This window comes from Ascidia mentula, chromosome 5 (assembly GCF_947561715.1).
Source record: "Ascidia mentula chromosome 5, kaAscMent1.1, whole genome shotgun sequence".
NCBI classification, from domain to species: domain Eukaryota; kingdom Metazoa; phylum Chordata; class Ascidiacea; order Phlebobranchia; family Ascidiidae; genus Ascidia; species Ascidia mentula.
The window spans coordinates 3671110-3688582 of NC_138570.1; the positions used below are offsets into that span (position 1 = coordinate 3671110).

Here is a 17473-nt window from a genome sequence, read left to right on the forward strand (position 1 = left end):
CATTTTCATCTTCTCCTACGTCAACACTGCGTTCATCTACTACGTGTCAATGACCGACTTTCTGCTAAGTCCAAAGCGATTTAAGCAGAGAGTGCTTATATCCGTCATCACAATCATCATCCCTTTAGCTGTGATGGTAAAGCAATAACAAAAACACAATGTTTGACGTTGGTAATTTGCGCAATACTTTCGGCATGGTGAAAAGTTATTACAGATAAAATTGATCAGCATTTCTATGTTTAATTCCTATTAGGTATCAGCGCTCATAGGAGCAGAACTGTTTCATGCATCAAACGTGTTGAATACCAATCCCGAAAAATCCAGAACGGATAAAACATTAACTACAATCGACATGGCCGACATAAACAACATACCCCTTTCTGTAGTCTTTGTCAACTACATATATGTAGTTATAGAATAAAATGTGTTTAAACGTTCTTGCCTTTTGGAGTACGCTTTAACGATTGTTCGTTGCATGCAGACATGTTTGATCCTTCTCACAGCAAAGGTGTCGCACCGCAAATTAATTCAAGGACGACGCCTTCAACAAAGCGTCCATGGAAGCAAAGCGAGGGCAAACAGGGAAATGCGAATGTTTAAGATGTTGGCGCTCATGCAAATAGGTTTCACTGTGACTCAAGGTGCGTAGTATTTTAATTCTCAGAACATTTATAATTAAAAAATAGTGTTTCTATCTGGAATAGAAATAAAGCGTCAAATAAAAAAACTTAAATCAATAGTATGTGCTAAGAAAAAGACGAAAGTGTGAATAACTTTTATTGATCGATCTAAGTTTATCATGATTTAAAGGTTATGGAAATATTTGGTTTAACGAAAATATTATACAACAGTTCCCATTATGGTCGTGTCTCTGTTGACCTACACCGATTCGTTTGAATGCGACCGAGCACCTCTGATTTATCTGATTTGCTTCTATGTAAGCATGGCAAACAGGTGAGACCACATCAGGCATACTGAGAACAACGTAGAAGCTGGCTGGATATTTTTCCACAGTTCTACAAATTAATTAACGTTTTGATTTGTTGTAGCTTGGTGAATGTCATTGTGTACAGCGCAATAGACGCCCACTTTCGAAAGTCGGTCTATGAACTCTTCCGCAAGTTGAGCATCCAATGCAAAAGAAGATACCCACAAATGATGACCAATGTGTAGATTTTGACAGCAATATGACTATGTAAATAGTACTGCCATTTTGAGATTGCATTCGTAAAATAAATTGTACTGTGGGAATGTGTATGTTTCGTAAAGACTCTGAACAGGCGTGCATTTTCCGATTTCCCTTTGAACAACTAACTTTCCAAATTTGCGCATTCGAGTCACTTTATTCGAATACGGTATAGTTTTTCTGTGTTAGTAAAATACGATGATGATCACGATGTTAAAAGCAACTTAGGACGATTTACAAAAGACAAAATTCAAAGCACGAGGAGCAAGCAACTCCGAAAGCTATTTCGTTTCTTGGGCGGAATCAGCAGTCTGCAAGTTAGATGAACTTTGAACCGTCACAACTACCCGAGCCCGAACAAAGTTCCAACCTGTTATGCAACGTTTATACAAGAGAGACAACGGGTTAGTGTATATGAGAGGATTGAGAGAGCTGTTGATGGGCAGGAAAATAATAGCCGACATGGTGTAGGCGACCGGAGGCAGAACAATGTTAGCCATGCTCATGAAGGTCATTATGCAAAGTGGAAACCAGCAAGCGAGATCGGTGACAATAAGGAGAGTTATTTTTCTGTAAAGCTGTTTGTGTTTTTGTTGCGAAGCCGAAGATTTAAGCGAGTTAACTGTCGTGTGCCTGTAAATAGTCACATAGGCGATAATTATGTAAATCAGAGCAATGAAGTTAAAGGTCATCACCGCGAAGGTCATAGGATGGTTTTCATGCTCGTCAGCGCTAATTCGGTATAACTTTGGAATGCACATGCCGCTTGCACTGTAGTAACCGAAGTAACCTTTAATATTCGGGGCGAAATCGGGAAAGTGGTTGCCTAGGTAACGTTCCATACCGTACCAGTCGACTGGTGGAGTTTCGGTTAGGTTAGTGCTGGAAAGGCTCAATGCAGAAATGCGACGAGTGAATTCCTGGTAAGGAGTCAGAGCTATGGTATCAGTTGGAAAATACGGACTTGGTGTTATCCAAGCTCCAGTTATCATCGAGTTGGTTAAATGAGTTGAAAGCGGCAGAAGCGATATTAAGAAGGCAACCAGCCAGACCAGAGCCAGCCAGGCGTAAAGATATCTCATGCGCATTTGCTGGACTTTGATTGGGTTCAAGACGAAATACAAACGGTAGGAGGTGATTACAACCAAAGTGAAGACAGAGCTTTGACTGGAAAGTACAATAAGAACTCCCAAGGCGGTGCAAGTGCCGCTGGTGCGCCACACCTTGTCAAAGAGGCAATATTCGCCTTTGAATTGCAGAGATCGTATGGCGACAATTAGAAGAGCCACGCCCATGAGGAAATCAGCCACTGACAGGTTAATAATCATAATACTGTTCGAAACTGCTACTTTCGAGTTTTGTTTGCGTTGATTGCGTCGGTTTCTGGTCAGCTTCCTGCCGATAGCAAACACCACGGCAATGTTACCAAATGTCGCGAACACCGCCATGAACCAAACGAGCACTCGAAGGGCGGGCGATTTGATAAGTTCCTCCCGTGACGAAATGCCACCTTCGCTGAAAACGTCCTTTGGACATTCGTCGGAGTAATCGGAGCAGTCTTGCCTCCCGTCCAGCACCCGTTCCGCTTTCACAAACAGTGGATCCCCGTTCTCGCAGTAGAAATGCGTCGAAGCGGAACAGCCAAGCTCGTCCTTGCCGTCGACGCAATCCGGAGGGAATTCCCCGTCACATCTCTTTCCCAATGGGATGCTGACAACCTGTCGGAATCCTGGTGAAGACAAAGACGTTGCTGTTGCTACAATTTACAGGCTTCAGGATATATAGGTAACGATGAGCATACACGACAGTGTTGCATGGAATTTAATATAATCTAAACCATTGTTGAGTATATGTTGTATTGTTCAGGTTATAAGTATAAATACGGGGTTGTCCATGAAGCGCTCTTTCTTGCACAATCACTGGCGAATTGTGGCTGTCCCTTGCCACCTCAACCCGTTAAATGTCATAAAAAGATTAATTTTGTATGTGCCTTTTCAATCTCAAACCCTATAGTAAGCCACTGAACCTGAAAGTTAAACAAACACACATCAACGCGAATGCATCGCAAAACATCCGAAAACCCTTATTAGGTTCCATTTTGGGGGTTCTGATTTGAAGGGGCAAATACAAAAATATTCTTTTCATGGATAAAGCGGGGTGAGATGGGAAGGAACTCTCAGAAATTCTTTTTCTATCAAGCCTGATAGCTCGGGAAAGGATTGGATTAAACCTTTGATTTCATTTACCCAGTGGCCATTCTTGGGTGCCCCCGTCGCAAGCGAACCTACGCTCCTCGCAGTAGAGTTCGTCGATCCCATCTTCACAGTCATAAACACCGTTGCAAACCGCTTTGCCGAACGCAAAGTTGTAGGGTCCGCTACATCTTTTCACCTTCGCCACAACGGGCTCCGTGAGGCCCAATCCGTCGAGAGCAAAAACCTCCTATGGGGAAAAATGGAGTAATTCAGTCTAACACATCGGCACTCAAGATAACCACTGCATGTGCTTAGAGCGTTTGCATCTTCAGGTCGTTTAGCAAATGTCTACCCACAATGTTCTTGTTTACGGTTGTCCGTTAGAAGTGCTTCGATCCAGATCAGTGTTTCATTTACCGTTATACATATAAGGGAATATTAATAACATGAAAAGTAATTCTATTGTCTTGTGGTTTCAAATACGAGCCTTGTCCTGCACTTCTGTCTTTTCCACACGGGTCTCGTAAAAACGCGTTAACTGCGGTCCCCGGCATTTCGCAGTTTGTTCAATGAAGGTACGCTCAAAGAGGTTCGGGTTACATTTCGTGATATAAGCGATGGAGTCAATATTGTTTCAAATGAGTTGCAGACAGCAGGTCCACTATCTTCGCCGTATTATGTCTTATTATAATGGTCTATATAGTGCAGCTTGGTGTCAACAGCGGCAATCTTGCCCACCACACTATAACGCCTAATAGGAAACAGTGTCCCTCTGCCTGCGGCTCAATTAATACACTCCAAAAGCATAAAAAATCGTTGTCTGTTGATTTTGGCGTTCACGCTCTGCTCTTTTGACACAGTGCTTCATTAGTGCTTACAACCAACGACTGCGTCTACTGCTTGTAGGTGTCATGCTTACGTCAACAAGTGGCACAGCATCGCAAATGGAAAGACGAGTAGTGCAGTTTGCCCGTTCGCTGCATTCGTCTTCGTGGTTCATGCACTCCGTTATTCCGTCGCACCTTTAAACGCAAAACAACCATTATGTAGAGATATATATGTGCTTATTGTTTTAACAACATTTTTATCGCGAATACATGAAGGAAGTACCAATGCTAAAAAATAATATAACCTGGAGGCTCTTGGTGGGATAAATGAGTCAAATAATAGTCCCAATCCGGTTGCAGGGATTGCGGCGCGAAGCACAGGATGTAGCGGATCGCACTCGAAGTCGTATTCCTCAGTGTTCGCAGTTTGTTGGTTTTGCAATGTACAAAGCTTTTCATCTAACTTCGATTCTGGACAATCCGTCTTTCCATCACAAACCTGACTGGAGGACAAACAGTCATTTCTTTCGGGACACAAAAGACTTCCAGCGGGACAATTTGTATTTCCTCCTGCATAGGTCACGCTTTCACAAAACTGCACAACCCTTTGACTGGCGCGAGTCCCCGAACAAAGGCACTCGTCGGAGAAGTCCGGGCAATCAACGATTCCGTCGCAGACCTGCCGGCTTGCGATCACCGTTTTCCCGTCGAGGCAACGAGAGCACGTTAAGGTTCCGTTTTCTGTCAAACACAAATCCGAATTATCGTCGCAATGCGCAAAGTCGTCGTCCAGCATCCATTGCGGAATCGAACAGTATCTGCTGAAGACAGCGTGATCTTTTTGGCACTTGAAACCCGGCAGGAACTTAATGTCATCTGTGCCGTTAGCGCAGTCTTCGAATTGGTCACAGGAGTAACCCCAATAAAAGCATTTCTCCGGTTCGCTCGGGCACCGAAACATTCTCTGCTCATCGCAGCTCTCAATTTCGTCACTGCAGTCTCCGCAGTGATCTGTCCCGTCGCATAGCAAGTAGGTTGGGATACATCGTCTATTATTGTGACAACGAAACTCTCCGTCCAAACAAGTCTCATTGACCTCCATCGGAACTTCGTCGCTGCCGTCTTTGCAGTTAATTAAAGCGTTGCCTCGCCACGAACGAGGAAGGCACCTCCCGCTGTCCGTGCACATAAATTCCATATCATCGATGCACGAAAGTGCTTGCATTTCATCAGAGCTATCTGAGCAATCAGAAAAGCCGTCCAATACACGATACCTTGGTATACACCTGCCACTTGCAGTGCATCTGAACTCTGTGTGGTTATAACAAGTCTTAAACGGCACCACCTCATCTCTCCCGTTTGGACAATCCGTGTAATTGTCCATTACCCAGTCACGTGGTATGCAACGCGAAGTGCCAGTGGTCAAGATGTCGCATTTGAATTCAGTGTCCAAGCAAGTTTGAAATCCGGCTACCTCATCGCTGACGTCAGGTACGAGAGTGCCATTGCAGTTGAAGTTGCCGTCAGCAACCATCCACCTTGGTATGCAAGTTTTTCCTCTGATACATTGAAATTCTGCCAATAAAATGTTAAAACTAAAATCTTGGTCATGTTGTGATCACATTGTTGAAATTCATTGAAAATTTGACTTTTAACCAATTGCAACTGTATTTTAGGACGGTGGATTTCCTTACGTAAAGGAGTATTTCGTTTACTTTTTCCCGTTTCCCCAATATGTGTTTTTTTTTCCAATTTTCTTTTCTCGCTTAATGAATTCCTTCTGGTGCGAATTTAGTATGTTTTTGCCTTAGTAAATTATCCTTTTAATTTTTATATATTCTGTTTCTTACATTTTAGTATAGATTTTATAAAATCACCGTCCATAAAAGTTGTTTGAAATTTTACCGGTCCGCATATAATTGCCCAAATGTGGAGATCCACTGATTGAAAGGATTTAACAAAAAAAGGGTGGCAGCTTTAAACATCCTAGTACATATGAATATTACCGTACGGTCGACAGGGATAATTCGAGGTTTCAGCGATTTGACAACCCGCCCTCGTATTAACAAGCCACCTCAACGCACAGCGGTAATTCCCCCTGCAAGTAATTTCGTCATCCGTGCAATTTCGCAGATCTGTTAAACGCATTCGGTATTAAGTTGCTGTTGCTGCCAAGCATATTGTATTTTAATAATCTGTCTTTCTGGCATAATTAAACGTAACTTTTATTGACCGACGTTCCACCTGCTCTTCAGCTGAGCATAGGCCTACACGGTATGTTTACTTGTATTAGTGCAGGTAACAGATCAACAAATTTGCCATCATGCAAGATATGACATATATTATATTTGATATCCATTATATCCGTATATAATCATCACTGATGCATTATAATTGCTACTAGAATGAAAATGTTTGCAAAATGAATTTTACAGCAGCAAGGCTATATGCCTACATGCACTAAAATGTTTATATTAAAGATTTACTGAACAATGAGTTGTGTTCCTAAATATACATTACATATTTTTTAAGCGCATATCAACCATTGCCCTTATATGTACCTTCAGTTTCGTCGCTCAGGTCCGCGCATTCGTTGAATGAATTTTTCACCTGAATGCGATAAATGCATTCGCCCGAACCACATCGGAAGAAACCATCTTCAGGCCTACAACCCCTCGATGCTACCTCGAACGGCCTGGCGCGTACTGAATAAAAACAACAGTTGCAAAGCGACGACGACGCATTTGTACAACTATTATTCGCTTACCTGCTTTTTGGCTTATAAGCATTGCTAGCAAGGGAAAGAGGAAAATGATTTGATACTTCATGGTATCTGCGTTCTATACGGCACAAGAATAAAAAGCATTCGGCATCACAATAATGTCTTTAATACTAAGAAAATAGTTGTTTCGTAAATTTTCCAAACATGACTTTAAGCTTAGCTTCAATAAACCTTCCACGCCGTATAGATAACTATACCAATGATCTGTTATATCTCTGCTTTGTGAAAGAACGCAATTTTCATCTCTCAGAAATAGTTTTATTGAGTTTTAAGCGGTAAAACACACTGTCTTTTACTCCAGTGATTCAGCTGCCCACTTTCATGACCATTTTTTTACCGACCACAGTTATGGTTATGCGCAATTTTTTCCAATAAGAGAGTAAATTTCAAACAGCTTAAAGTGGGACGTGCAGTGGGCAACTTTTTTATCCACCTTTGGGATATAACAGTAACAATTATAGATTCTGTAAGGCACATGCGTTCATACGAAGTGTGGTCTTTGCAAATGACTAATCCGAAACTAAACGTGTTTCGCGGCCCTCCAGTGGGTCGGAGCCCAATTGTCGGGAAACTCTGGATTTTCTCTCGCCTGGAAACACTTTTATGTCTGTGCTACTAACCACGAGTTTCGCTTCTATATCGTTTGTTAAATACACGCAGACACAAAATACCTTTTCAAGGTCGATTCCCAGGAGTTAACAATCTTCTCAAAATTACCCCGGACGCTTACAAAACATTTTATTGTCTGCCGGGAAGCTTTCAGCGCCACCGCAAAATCAATGCAATTTGCAACCGAAAAGTGTCTGGGGTATGGTTCCCACGTGCCAGATTGCATGTCAAGGAGAACGGGACGTAACAATGCCTCCCTTGTTGGCTAAATAACATTGGTGAAAGAGGTTTCGTCGGCTGGTCGGTGGATAGCAAAAATACGGTAATTTCCAAACGTGCTGCTTGTGAAATTTTTAAAGCAGCTTCAACACAACGACGGAAGTGCCCATGATTACTGCAACATGCACTACAACCTAGTATGTTTTTGACTGATCAACATTTTGCACATTTGTCCACAACAAATGAAAAACTACGATTTTGTGGACCGCGGATCTTTTTTTTTATTCAATTTAAAGCGCAAACTATAGGCCTATATGCAGCAAACACACATTTTTGATTGTATTTTATGATAATATAGATTAAGGGCCTTTGAAGTAGGGAATTTTTTCCGACTTTAGTACACTTTGTCTGAAAATTAGCGATTTTGGACAAGATAACTTCACAGGAAGTATTTGATGTCTATGATGTGAATAGGCCTCTAGCTATTGGGCCTACCCAGATTCCAAGTGACTGAATTGTAAAATTTTCTTGCCCTATGTTGTTATTGCAATGTCATCGCCAAAGTTTTCTTGTTTCACTTGCAGAGGCTCTAACATTCATGTGTATTTTAAAGACCGCAAAAATAAAAACAATATCCTCCTTTATTGCTTAATACTGCTCTTCTGGCAAACTTTATTGTATTTACGTTTCTCGACGTTTCGGCTATTATGCAACAGCCTTCATCAGGAGGAAGTATCTAAGTCTACCACAGTGGACGATTTGAGGCACATAAACAGAAACGCTAAAAAGAAAGAAGAAGTGAAACAACGAAAAAGCGATAAGGGCGAACACACCTGCACAGTATACTTATCACTAACCGCACGGTTTTATCACGATTTTTGAAGTGCGTAATGTCTATCGGCATAATTTTTCTCTAGCAAGTGTCGATAAACCGGTGGAAACAGAGTTTGTTTCTTGTCATTGAGTGATGACGCATGCGTATTGATGTTTAACGACTCTAAAAACATCCTCTTGTGCCTATCGGACTCGCGTTCCAAAATGATCGTTTTTGTACAGTCCACCGCATGTCCTGATTCGGCCACATGTTGCGAAAGAGCCGTTTTTTCCTCATGGTTTCTCACGTCCCTTTGGTGCTCTTTTCATCTTGTTCTTAGCGCACGGCCAGTTTCACCAATGTATACGCCGCTGCAACCACCGCAGGGAATACTGTAGACCACACCCCTCGTGTCGAGCTTGTCGTGCATGCGGTCTTTTGGGTGCGATATTAAGGAACGTAGGGTGACGACCGGACGTTCAAAAACCTGAATATTAAAGTCGCCAAGCAGGCGTTTTAAAGTTTCCGAAAGTTCAGAAACATATGGTAGTACAACTACACCCGCAGGTTTCCCCTCATCACTTCTTCGCGTCAAACTTCGATTATGCCGGAGAAAAGAACGAGGATAACCGTTAGCAAGAAGGGCTTTATTAACATAACCCACCTCTTGCTCTCGTTCAGCGTCATCAGTTATCAATGATTCGGCACGATTATGTAACGAGCGTACTACCGCCCTCTTGTGTGCGATCGGGTGCGCCGAACGAAACGACAGGTACCTGTTGGAATGGGTGGGCTTGCGGTACACCCTTGTAGAGAGAGTCCCCTGATCTTCTTTCCGAACCAGAACGTCTAAAAATGACAACTCACCCCCTCGCTCGCGCTCCATTGTGAACCCGATGCTCGGTTCAATGGAGTTAAGATGCGTGAGCAGTGATTGGACGTCATCCCGTCGTACGACCACGAATGTGTCGTCCACATAACGTCTCCAAAAACTAGGAGGGTTAACAAACGTTGCCAACGCCCTGTTCTCAACCGATTCCATGGCAATGTTTGCGACCACAACGGAAAGTGGGGATCCCGCTAAGAACAAGATTAAAAGAGCACCAAAGGGACGTGAGAAACCATGAGGAAAAAACGGCTCTTTCGCAACATGTGGCCGAATCAGGACATGCGGTGGACTTTACAAAAACGATCATTTTGGAACGCGAGTCCGATAGGCACAAGAGGATGTTTTTAGAGTCGTTAAACATCAATACGCATGCGTCATCACTCAATGACAAGAAACAAACTCTGTTTCCACCGGTTTATCGACACTTGCTAGAGAAAAATTATGCCGATAGACATTACGCACTTCAAAAACCGTGATAAAACCGTGCGGTTAGTGATAAGTATACTGTGCAGGTGTGTTCGCCCTTATCGCTTTTTCGTTGTTTCACTTCTTCTTTCTTTTTAGCGTTTCTGTTTATGTGCCTCAAATCGTCCACTGTGGTAGACTTAGATACTTCCTCCTGATGAAGGCTGTTGCATAATAGCCGAAACGTCGAGAAACGTAAATACAATAAAGTTTGCCAGAAGAGCAGTATTAAGCAATAAATATGCCTGGCAGCATCAGTAACAATTTATCCTCCTTTATAATTATTCGTACCTGTTGGGGGTGTGAAAGAGAACTCCTGCGATTAACTTCCGTATAAACTAGCAAAACCGACAAATATACAGTGTATGGAAATGTATGAGGCCTACACTTACCATTGCCATATTTTTTTCCAGTTGATTCCTTTTGGCATACTTTTCGATTGCGTTCGTTAATCTCATTTACCTGCAGCGATACTAAATTGTTGTCGAGGTACTCCCCATATTTGCTATTTTCTTACCATACACGCTTGTTGGTTCCCTGAATTAATTTAGTACGGGTAATTTTTATATTTATTAACGACTTTCTTGGTTTTTACTCACTTTGTTTTCTCACCGTTTGCATTTTTTTAAATGTCCGAAAGTCCGAACGTTTTATGTACGGTAGTTTTAAGGATAAAATGGAGCGACTCAGCGGAGCATGAGTTTTTCTGCAAACAAAAAGGCAAACCATTCATTGATGAGTGTTGTAAACTGAACTGAACGTACTAGTTGTGAATGCGCTATTTACAAAGGTTGGATTGTACTCTGTGAATTTTATGGCCTTGATATACAAATAAAACTCCATTTACGATGGGAACCAATTCTTTTCAGTGTGCTTATTGGACGCGGAACAGGATAATGAAAGTGACGCAGCAATATTTGTTAAAGTTGTATAAGTTTTTGCTTGGGAAAGTTAGAAATAGACTACAGAATCCGCGCTAGACCCCTTTTTTTAACTTTCCAGTAAATCTTGCATATTATTTTCTCTAGCCTGAACCTGTCTGATCAAGACGTTTAGATGTTAGATGATTAACAACATTTATTGTTATGGATAATGATACATCAAGGAGATTTGCTCAAGTCCAAAAAGATCGAGTGGTTTCAACATTTCCTGGAGCTTATACCAAAAGTGCCAGAATCGATGATAAGTATGATTTTGATCCAAGAGTTAGACAATCCTGTGCTTCCGAACGTGGAACAGCAGTCGGATTAAAAATATGCAAAATGATTGTCATTGGTGACATGGCTGTTGGCAAAACATGCCTTGTCAACAGATATTGCAAGCAAGCATTCGACCGAGATTACAAAGCCACAATTGGTGTTGACTTTGAGGTGGAACGCTTTGAAATCCTTAACACGCCATTTACACTGCAGATGTGGGATACAGCTGGACAGGAACGATTTCAGTGTATTGCCTCCGCTTATTATAGAGGGGCACAGATTGTCGTAATTGTGTTTGATGTTTCAGAAATCAGAAGCTTGTCCAACGCAAAATCGTGGATTGAGGCAGCACAAAAGGAAAACAAAGGTAGCAATATGCTGAAATTTCTGGTTGGTACGAAAAAGGATCTCCTGACAGAGTCTATCTACCGAGGTGTTGAACGAGAAGCTATTGTTGTGGCCAAGTCCCTTGGGGCAGAGTATTGGGGAGTTTCTTCTAAATCTGGGGAAAATGTAAAGGAATTATTTGTTCGAATCGCAGCATTGTCATTTGAAGGTGCAGTGATGCGTGAGGTGCAAAAACGTGAACTTTCGGCAGCCCCAAAAACTATTGGTTCTGACTCGTTCAGAATAGGTTCTTCTGGCACAGAGTCTGCTCGGAAATCCAAACAGTCTTGCTGCAAACTTGCCTGAATGTTAAAGTTGCTGCAATATCCACTTTCGTGTGTTTTATTATTTTTAAATAGTGCTGATTTATAGGTGGTTCTCTTTACTTTACTTGTCAAAACTTACACATTGGTACATTGATTTACATCTTGTGTGAATGTGTTTGTCATGTGCTTTGTTAATAAATAGCATATATGTTTATGATGTCAGCAATAATGTTAGAGCGTCCAACTCATTAGGCACATCTAACATTTTCTTGTTACCGGCATCTAGAGTCTGGTTTTTCGTTTGTGGTGCTGTTACCCTTTTTAAACATTTATAGTTTTCTATGGTGCTTTCATATTTTTACATATCCAACTGTGCTGAATCGTTTGCTATTTTCCATATAATATATTATATGTATAGTTCTTTTTACTAGCACGCACTAATGCCTGAAACAACTGTGACATATGCATGTGTTAAATATAAAAAATGATTTGATTAGGTTGTGTTTGTGTGCTTGAATTTGTTGCCAAACCACTTAGCAATTGTGTATTACGCCTTGTAATTGTTTATGTATCTATTATTGTGTTTTATTTTAATGTAATCAGCCATGAGCAATATGTATATACTGTATATATGTATTTTTGTTAGATATTTCATTGCAGTAAGTATTGTAAATTTCTGATATCCCTGAATGTGGCATGTCGCAAGAGGATCTCATCAGTGAGTTCCGTTCTATCGCAGATGTTTCCGAAGAAAGAGCAAGGTTCTTTTTGGAGAGTGCTGCATGGCAACTGCCAGTGAGTTCTTTTTTGTCACCTATATCTTATATTGACCTTACCTCATAATGAATAGTAACAAAACTACAGCATGTGATATGATGTATTGTATGTTGCAGGTGGCACTAAGCAGCTTCTTTGACAGCGGGGCATCTGGTGCACCGGTACCACTGGATGGTATGAAACTGGTTTTGTGCCAAATATTAAATCTACCAGTTTTTATGTACAAATGAAAGTCACATGTTTTCTTTATTTTTTACCTGTTTATTGTATTTTGTGATGGTTCCCGAAACAAATACATTATGTTTGCCTTTTGTTTTACTTGTAATATGACCTAAGCTATCAAACCTATGAGGTGTTTCATTGCCGAACTGACTACTCCAGGGACAGCACCTTCTCCACAGCCATTTCCACATTTAAATCACTGTCATTCTCCTAAATAATAGCTTCTATGCATGATGTGGTGGTCTTTTGAATAACTTCACTTTGTAGAGGAAAATATGGATGAAGATTACGAACCTCCGGCAGAGGATGCCGAGGACACTGACAAAGTTCCAGCTTACAACACAAAGTTAGGTGATGCCAAACCTGAGAAGGCATCCGGTAGCACACGCACCACCCGATCATCAAACTTTTCCTCCATCAAAGATTTTGTGGATGAAGAACAAGAAGATGAGGATGAGGGTCAAAGGTCAGTGGGTGAAAACAAGTGTTAAGCATAATTATAGGTGTGTGGTTTCTAGGGAATGATTATCCCGAGAAGGGAATGGTCCACATTGAAAAATTAACCATAAAAGGATAATTTTATATCAGATTACCCTACTCGTAATGACCTTGTCTTATAAGGTTGTGGTTGCTAGAGAACAACAATCGTCATTAGTAACGCCGTTGTGAATTTTTTTTTATTTAAATCGCGTCTGTTGTTTTATTTTTTAAGGTACTATGCTGGTGGCTCGGAACACAGTGGAGAACTCATTGTTGGGCCGCCGAGGAAGAAAACAAATAAGGAAATCACAAAAGACTTATTTGCCGAGGTAGAATGAGCCTTCCAGTTGCTTCCAGGTTGAACAAAGTCAATCGTAAAACTTTTCACAACTATTCAGGCAAAAAAACACGGTGCCGAGTCTGTGGAACCCGGCGATAGAAGCAGCACGAAAAAAAACAACCCAAAGTATTTTACCGGGGGTGGATACAAACTAGGGGAGACAAAAGATAACTCACAATTTGTTGCCGGTTCCGAAGTCCCAGAAGAAAGGGGACCTGTAAGTGGAATTTTTGTGAACTTGTAGTTTTCAAACCCTGGAGTAAAATCATATTTTTGATTAAAGTTCCGTGAATATTCCATTGTGTTCGGTGTATAATATACATTTATTTAATAACTCTCCACGTTTTTTATGAGCAATACATATGTATGTTGTTATCCCTAATTCAGTGACACAACTCTTATTATTACATGTATTTTAGATAAATGTTGTCCTGAAGTTGTGGTCCAATGGTTTTACTGTGGACGACGGCCCCATTCGTGAATTTGACGACCCTGCGAACGCGGAGTTTTTGAACAGCGTCAAGAAAGGGTAACAGAGTTATGTCCTGTTCATGGCATAAAGTCTACAGTATCTCTTTGCCAGGCAAATACCTCAGGAACTGTTGAAAGGAGCCAAACGAGGAGAAGTGCACGTTGACATGGAGGACCACAGACAAGAAGAATACAAAGCACCCAAAAAGAAGCTAAAACCATTTTCGGGCCAGGGTCACATGCTTGGAAGGTAAATTAAGCCATAATGTATAAAAAATTCTATAAAAGTATCTGGGATTAAACAACCTTAGCTTACAAAACATTGATAGGTTTAAGATGGTAGAATTGTTGACACATGTTCAGTTCCCATAGACCTGGCAGCAGATTATTGAGTTTTACACCTTGATATTCTTGTTTTTAGTCCTACCCCAGCAGTTTCATTTGGTGCTGCTGCTGCCTCTGTACCACAGACCTCCTCCGTTGATCCACCAGTTCAAGTTGACCAATCACAACCCACGACCAACATTCAAATCCGCTTGGCAAATGGCCAACGCCTCGTGCACAAGTTCAACCACACGCACAGGTGATAATTAAAACTTTTTGTGAGTTACAGGCACGAAGAATGTTTTTTCAGAAAATAAGCTTAAATTTGACAGAAAAAGTGGATGAAATTTAAGCCTTAAAAGTTCCCTTGAAAACTTTTTTTTTGTTTCAGAGTCAGGGATATTCGCACCTTTGTGATCAGCAAAAATCCAGAAATGGCAAACCAATCTTTCATCCTAATGACAACTTTTCCAAATAAAGAACTGACCGATGATGAACAAACTATTTCCGATGCAAACCTACTCAATGCAGCCATAGTACAACGCTACAAGTAGCAACCTAGCTTTTCATAAGTGCTACCTAATGATGTGCTGCAACAACATGGTTCAATAAGTGAAATTGCTTACTTTTTCACTGTGACATGCTACAACTGCTTAGCTCCAGAGTCGAATGCCTAAGGTTTCAAATAACTGTTTAGGCGTTGTGTGTTCACGAATTACAGCTTTGCAAGTGCAAATAAATGTTTACCAACCAAGTTCAACCTGTTGTCATACTGCAGTTTATACATTTTGCTGTAAAGAATACAACTGGTTTCATACAGTTTATTTATTCGATTTGGGCAGCACTCTCTTAGTGGTCCTTTCAGCCATGCCAACAACCACTTTTTCAACAAACTTCATTAATTCCACGTTTGAGAACTACTTTGTTTAAGTCAACTCCCCACAGTCTGATATTACTACTTTCTGCCTCGGCTTGCCATCTTTAGAGCCAATTGCCTGCAAAGAAAAGTTTCTGTGAACAAAAATCACTTTTAATTATACACACACAAGAAACCTGACACACCTCAATTTTCTTGACAACTTCAAAACCCTCCTTTACTTGACCAAAAACCACATGTTTGTCATTGAGCCAATCTGTTTTTTCTGTGGTGATGAAAAACTGAGATCCATTCGTGTTCGGTCCTGAATTAGCCATTGACAGCTTTCCTATAATTCAGGAGATGGTTGGTTTAAATGTGCTACTCTAACAGTGAAATACAACTGCAGAAAATAGGGCCGTCACAAACCAACCTGCAGAAGTGTGTTTTAATTTGAAGTTTTCGTCTTCAAACTTGCGACCGTAGATTGATTTCCCCCCAGTGCCATTGTGATTCGTGAAGTCGCCACCCTGGAAGAAAATAATTAGCAGTCACATTTGATAACACTTTTACATCAAAAGTAAACACACCTGGCACATAAACTGTGGAATAACTCGATGAAAAGTACTTCCCCTATAGCCGTATCCTTTTTCGTGCGTACACAGACACCGGAAATTTTCTATGACAAGCAAAGTCATTGCAAAAATCGCAATATGGGCCTTAACTCTAGTTTAATATACCTGCAGTGAGGGGAACAACATCAGCCCGCAATTCAATCACTATTCTTCCTGTATACTGACTCCCAATCCTTACATCAAAGAAAACCTAGAATATACAAAGTATTAATTTAAAAACAAGACTGTTAAAAAAGAATAATTTTAGCAGTTTCTTAAGACCTTACCCTGGGATTTTTGACTTCTTGCTTCTTTGTTTCAGTTGTCTTGGCATCACTTGCAGTTTCATCTGTATCTTCATTCATTGCGTATTTCTTCAACCAATCTTCATCAGCCCAAACTATAAGCAAAGTGCACTATGAATTTTCGAATACGATTGAATGGAAGTAAGGTAAAAGAACAATTAGGTAAATAAGCACAATAAACAAAAGTCAAACAATACTGAAAAATAAAACCAGGTGAAACCAAACCTGGTCGATGAGCCAAACCCTCTTTTTTGGCAAACATGGGCTTGGCAATGTTGACCTTTAGTGTGCGTCCAAATATCTCAGACTCATTCTGTATAAAAAGGGGGTATAATTAACTACGACACCAGGCCACCGAATTATAAATTTTATTTTTAGCCGTGTCTTCGTATAAACAAGCTATTATTTTAGTTACCATGTTGTCCATGGCTGCTTTGGCATCTTCAGCAAGTTCAAATTCTGTAAAACATAACATTTTTGTAAATGTGTATATTTTGCTGCAACAGAAGCTAAATTCTATTTCACACATTCATAACACAGCATGAGGTAATTTGTCAAGACACCATTCATAACATGGTGTAACCGCACATACAGCGATATTTAATGCACAAACGAATCACTGTTTCATGAACTAAATTACCAACAAAAGCAAATCCTCTGTGCTTTTCTGTTTCATAATCCAGAGGGAGATTCACATCTACAATATCACCGAATGGAATAAAAGCGGAGTGCACTATTTTTTCTGTTACCTCTTCAGCCAGTCCACCTGCATGTCCATAACAGCATTATTACTTTTTAGCAACATACACATATACTATATTAACACAATGGAAAGGTTAACACAAACAAATGTATTTTTGCATGTGGCTCAACAAACATGCTATTAATCAATATATAAACATAAGAAAATACGTACCGACATATATCATTCGTTTATTGGACATAATTGCAAATTGTGATTTATTCTTCTATGTTTGTTGCTTGTTATGGTGCATGTACTACATCCGCACATCAACCTCTGATATCCAAAACGTATTCAACAGACGTTTCAATGTCACTTTTAAATCGATTGTACTTTACGTTGAAATAATTTCAAACAACAAGTGTCAGCTGTTTCATTCTTCCATTTTTTTAATATGTAAGTGGTCGTGACCAAACACGAAAACTTTGTTGAAAAAAAACATTGATGTTGTGGCGCCATCTCGCGAATAAAATATAACAGTACACGTGCGTTTCTACTGTTTAT

The 17473-nt window shown here is 40.5% G+C and overlaps 5 protein-coding genes across 5 annotated transcripts; 2 read left to right on the forward strand and 3 right to left on the reverse strand.

The window, feature by feature from the left end:
* Nucleotides 1-1467: 1467 nt before the first annotated feature.
* LOC145901957 (uncharacterized) lies at nucleotides 1468-7097 on the reverse strand. Its single transcript, XM_082989778.1, has 7 exons — nucleotides 6976-7097; nucleotides 6770-6913; nucleotides 6215-6343; nucleotides 4514-5783; nucleotides 4301-4403; nucleotides 3433-3628; nucleotides 1468-2915 (listed from the first exon to the last, which is right to left on the reverse strand). The coding sequence occupies exons 1-7, from the start codon at nucleotides 7034-7036 to the stop codon at nucleotides 1468-1470; spliced, it is 3351 nt and encodes a 1116-aa protein (XP_082845904.1). The 5' UTR covers nucleotides 7037-7097.
* Nucleotides 7098-8957: 1860 nt separating this feature from the next.
* Nucleotides 8958-9674, reverse strand: LOC145901958 (uncharacterized). The gene has a single exon (XM_082989779.1). It carries the CDS (start codon nucleotides 9672-9674, stop codon nucleotides 8958-8960), a length of 717 nt encoding a protein of 238 aa, XP_082845905.1.
* Nucleotides 9675-11018: 1344 nt separating this feature from the next.
* Nucleotides 11019-12485, forward strand: LOC145903930 (ras-related protein Rab-34-like). Its single transcript, XM_082992121.1, has one exon. The coding sequence runs from the start codon at nucleotides 11072-11074 to the stop codon at nucleotides 11876-11878; it is 807 nt and encodes a 268-aa protein (XP_082848247.1). The 5' UTR covers nucleotides 11019-11071; the 3' UTR covers nucleotides 11879-12485.
* On the forward strand, nucleotides 12430-15222 carry LOC145903929 (NSFL1 cofactor p47-like). Its single transcript, XM_082992120.1, has 9 exons — nucleotides 12430-12633; nucleotides 12732-12789; nucleotides 13105-13303; nucleotides 13550-13646; nucleotides 13716-13874; nucleotides 14077-14186; nucleotides 14241-14378; nucleotides 14550-14711; nucleotides 14844-15222. The coding sequence occupies exons 1-9, from the start codon at nucleotides 12535-12537 to the stop codon at nucleotides 15004-15006; spliced, it is 1185 nt and encodes a 394-aa protein (XP_082848246.1). The 5' UTR covers nucleotides 12430-12534; the 3' UTR covers nucleotides 15007-15222.
* A 58-nt stretch (nucleotides 15223-15280) lies between these two features.
* On the reverse strand, nucleotides 15281-17392 carry LOC145903570 (peptidyl-prolyl cis-trans isomerase E-like). The gene is made up of 10 exons (XM_082991663.1): nucleotides 17144-17392; nucleotides 16868-16993; nucleotides 16643-16686; nucleotides 16453-16540; nucleotides 16210-16322; nucleotides 16049-16133; nucleotides 15899-15987; nucleotides 15742-15838; nucleotides 15515-15657; nucleotides 15281-15447 (listed from the first exon to the last, which is right to left on the reverse strand). Exons 1-10 carry the CDS (start codon nucleotides 17169-17171, stop codon nucleotides 15379-15381), a joined length of 882 nt encoding a protein of 293 aa, XP_082847789.1. The 5' UTR covers nucleotides 17172-17392; the 3' UTR covers nucleotides 15281-15378.
* Nucleotides 17393-17473: the final 81 nt, after the last annotated feature.

Bases quoted from the DNA above. Each gene is read 5' to 3' on its own strand.
- LOC145903930 (XM_082992121.1), top strand. From the start codon at position 11,072: ATGGATAATGATACATCAAGGAGATTTGCTCAAGTCCAAAAAGATCGA.
- LOC145903929 (XM_082992120.1), top strand. From the start codon at position 12,535: ATGTCGCAAGAGGATCTCATCAGTGAGTTCCGTTCTATCGCAGATGTT. The intron at 12,634-12,731 runs GTGAGTTCTTTT...TGTATGTTGCAG, and splicing joins GTGCTGCATGGCAACTGCCA to GTGGCACTAAGCAGCTTCTT. The intron at 12,790-13,104 runs GTATGAAACTGG...TTCACTTTGTAG, and splicing joins TGCACCGGTACCACTGGATG to AGGAAAATATGGATGAAGAT.
- LOC145901957 (XM_082989778.1), bottom strand. From the start codon at position 7,036: ATGAAGTATCAAATCATTTTCCTCTTTCCCTTGCTAGCAATGCTTATA. The intron at 6,914-6,975 runs GTAAGCGAATAA...GTTTTTATTCAG, and splicing joins GCTTATAAGCCAAAAAGCAG to TACGCGCCAGGCCGTTCGAG. The intron at 2,916-3,432 runs GTAAATGAAATC...TGTCTTCACCAG, and splicing joins CACCCAAGAATGGCCACTGG to GATTCCGACAGGTTGTCAGC.
- LOC145903570 (XM_082991663.1), bottom strand. From the start codon at position 17,171: ATGTCCAATAAACGAATGATATATGTCG. The intron at 16,687-16,867 runs GTAATTTAGTTC...TATGTTTTACAG, and splicing joins CAGAGGATTTGCTTTTGTTG to AATTTGAACTTGCTGAAGAT. The intron at 15,448-15,514 runs GTGTGTCAGGTT...TTTTCTTTGCAG, and splicing joins AAGTTGTCAAGAAAATTGAG to GCAATTGGCTCTAAAGATGG.
- LOC145901958 (XM_082989779.1), bottom strand. From the start codon at position 9,674: ATGGAATCGGTTGAGAACAGGGCGTTGGCAACGTTTGTTAACCCTCCT.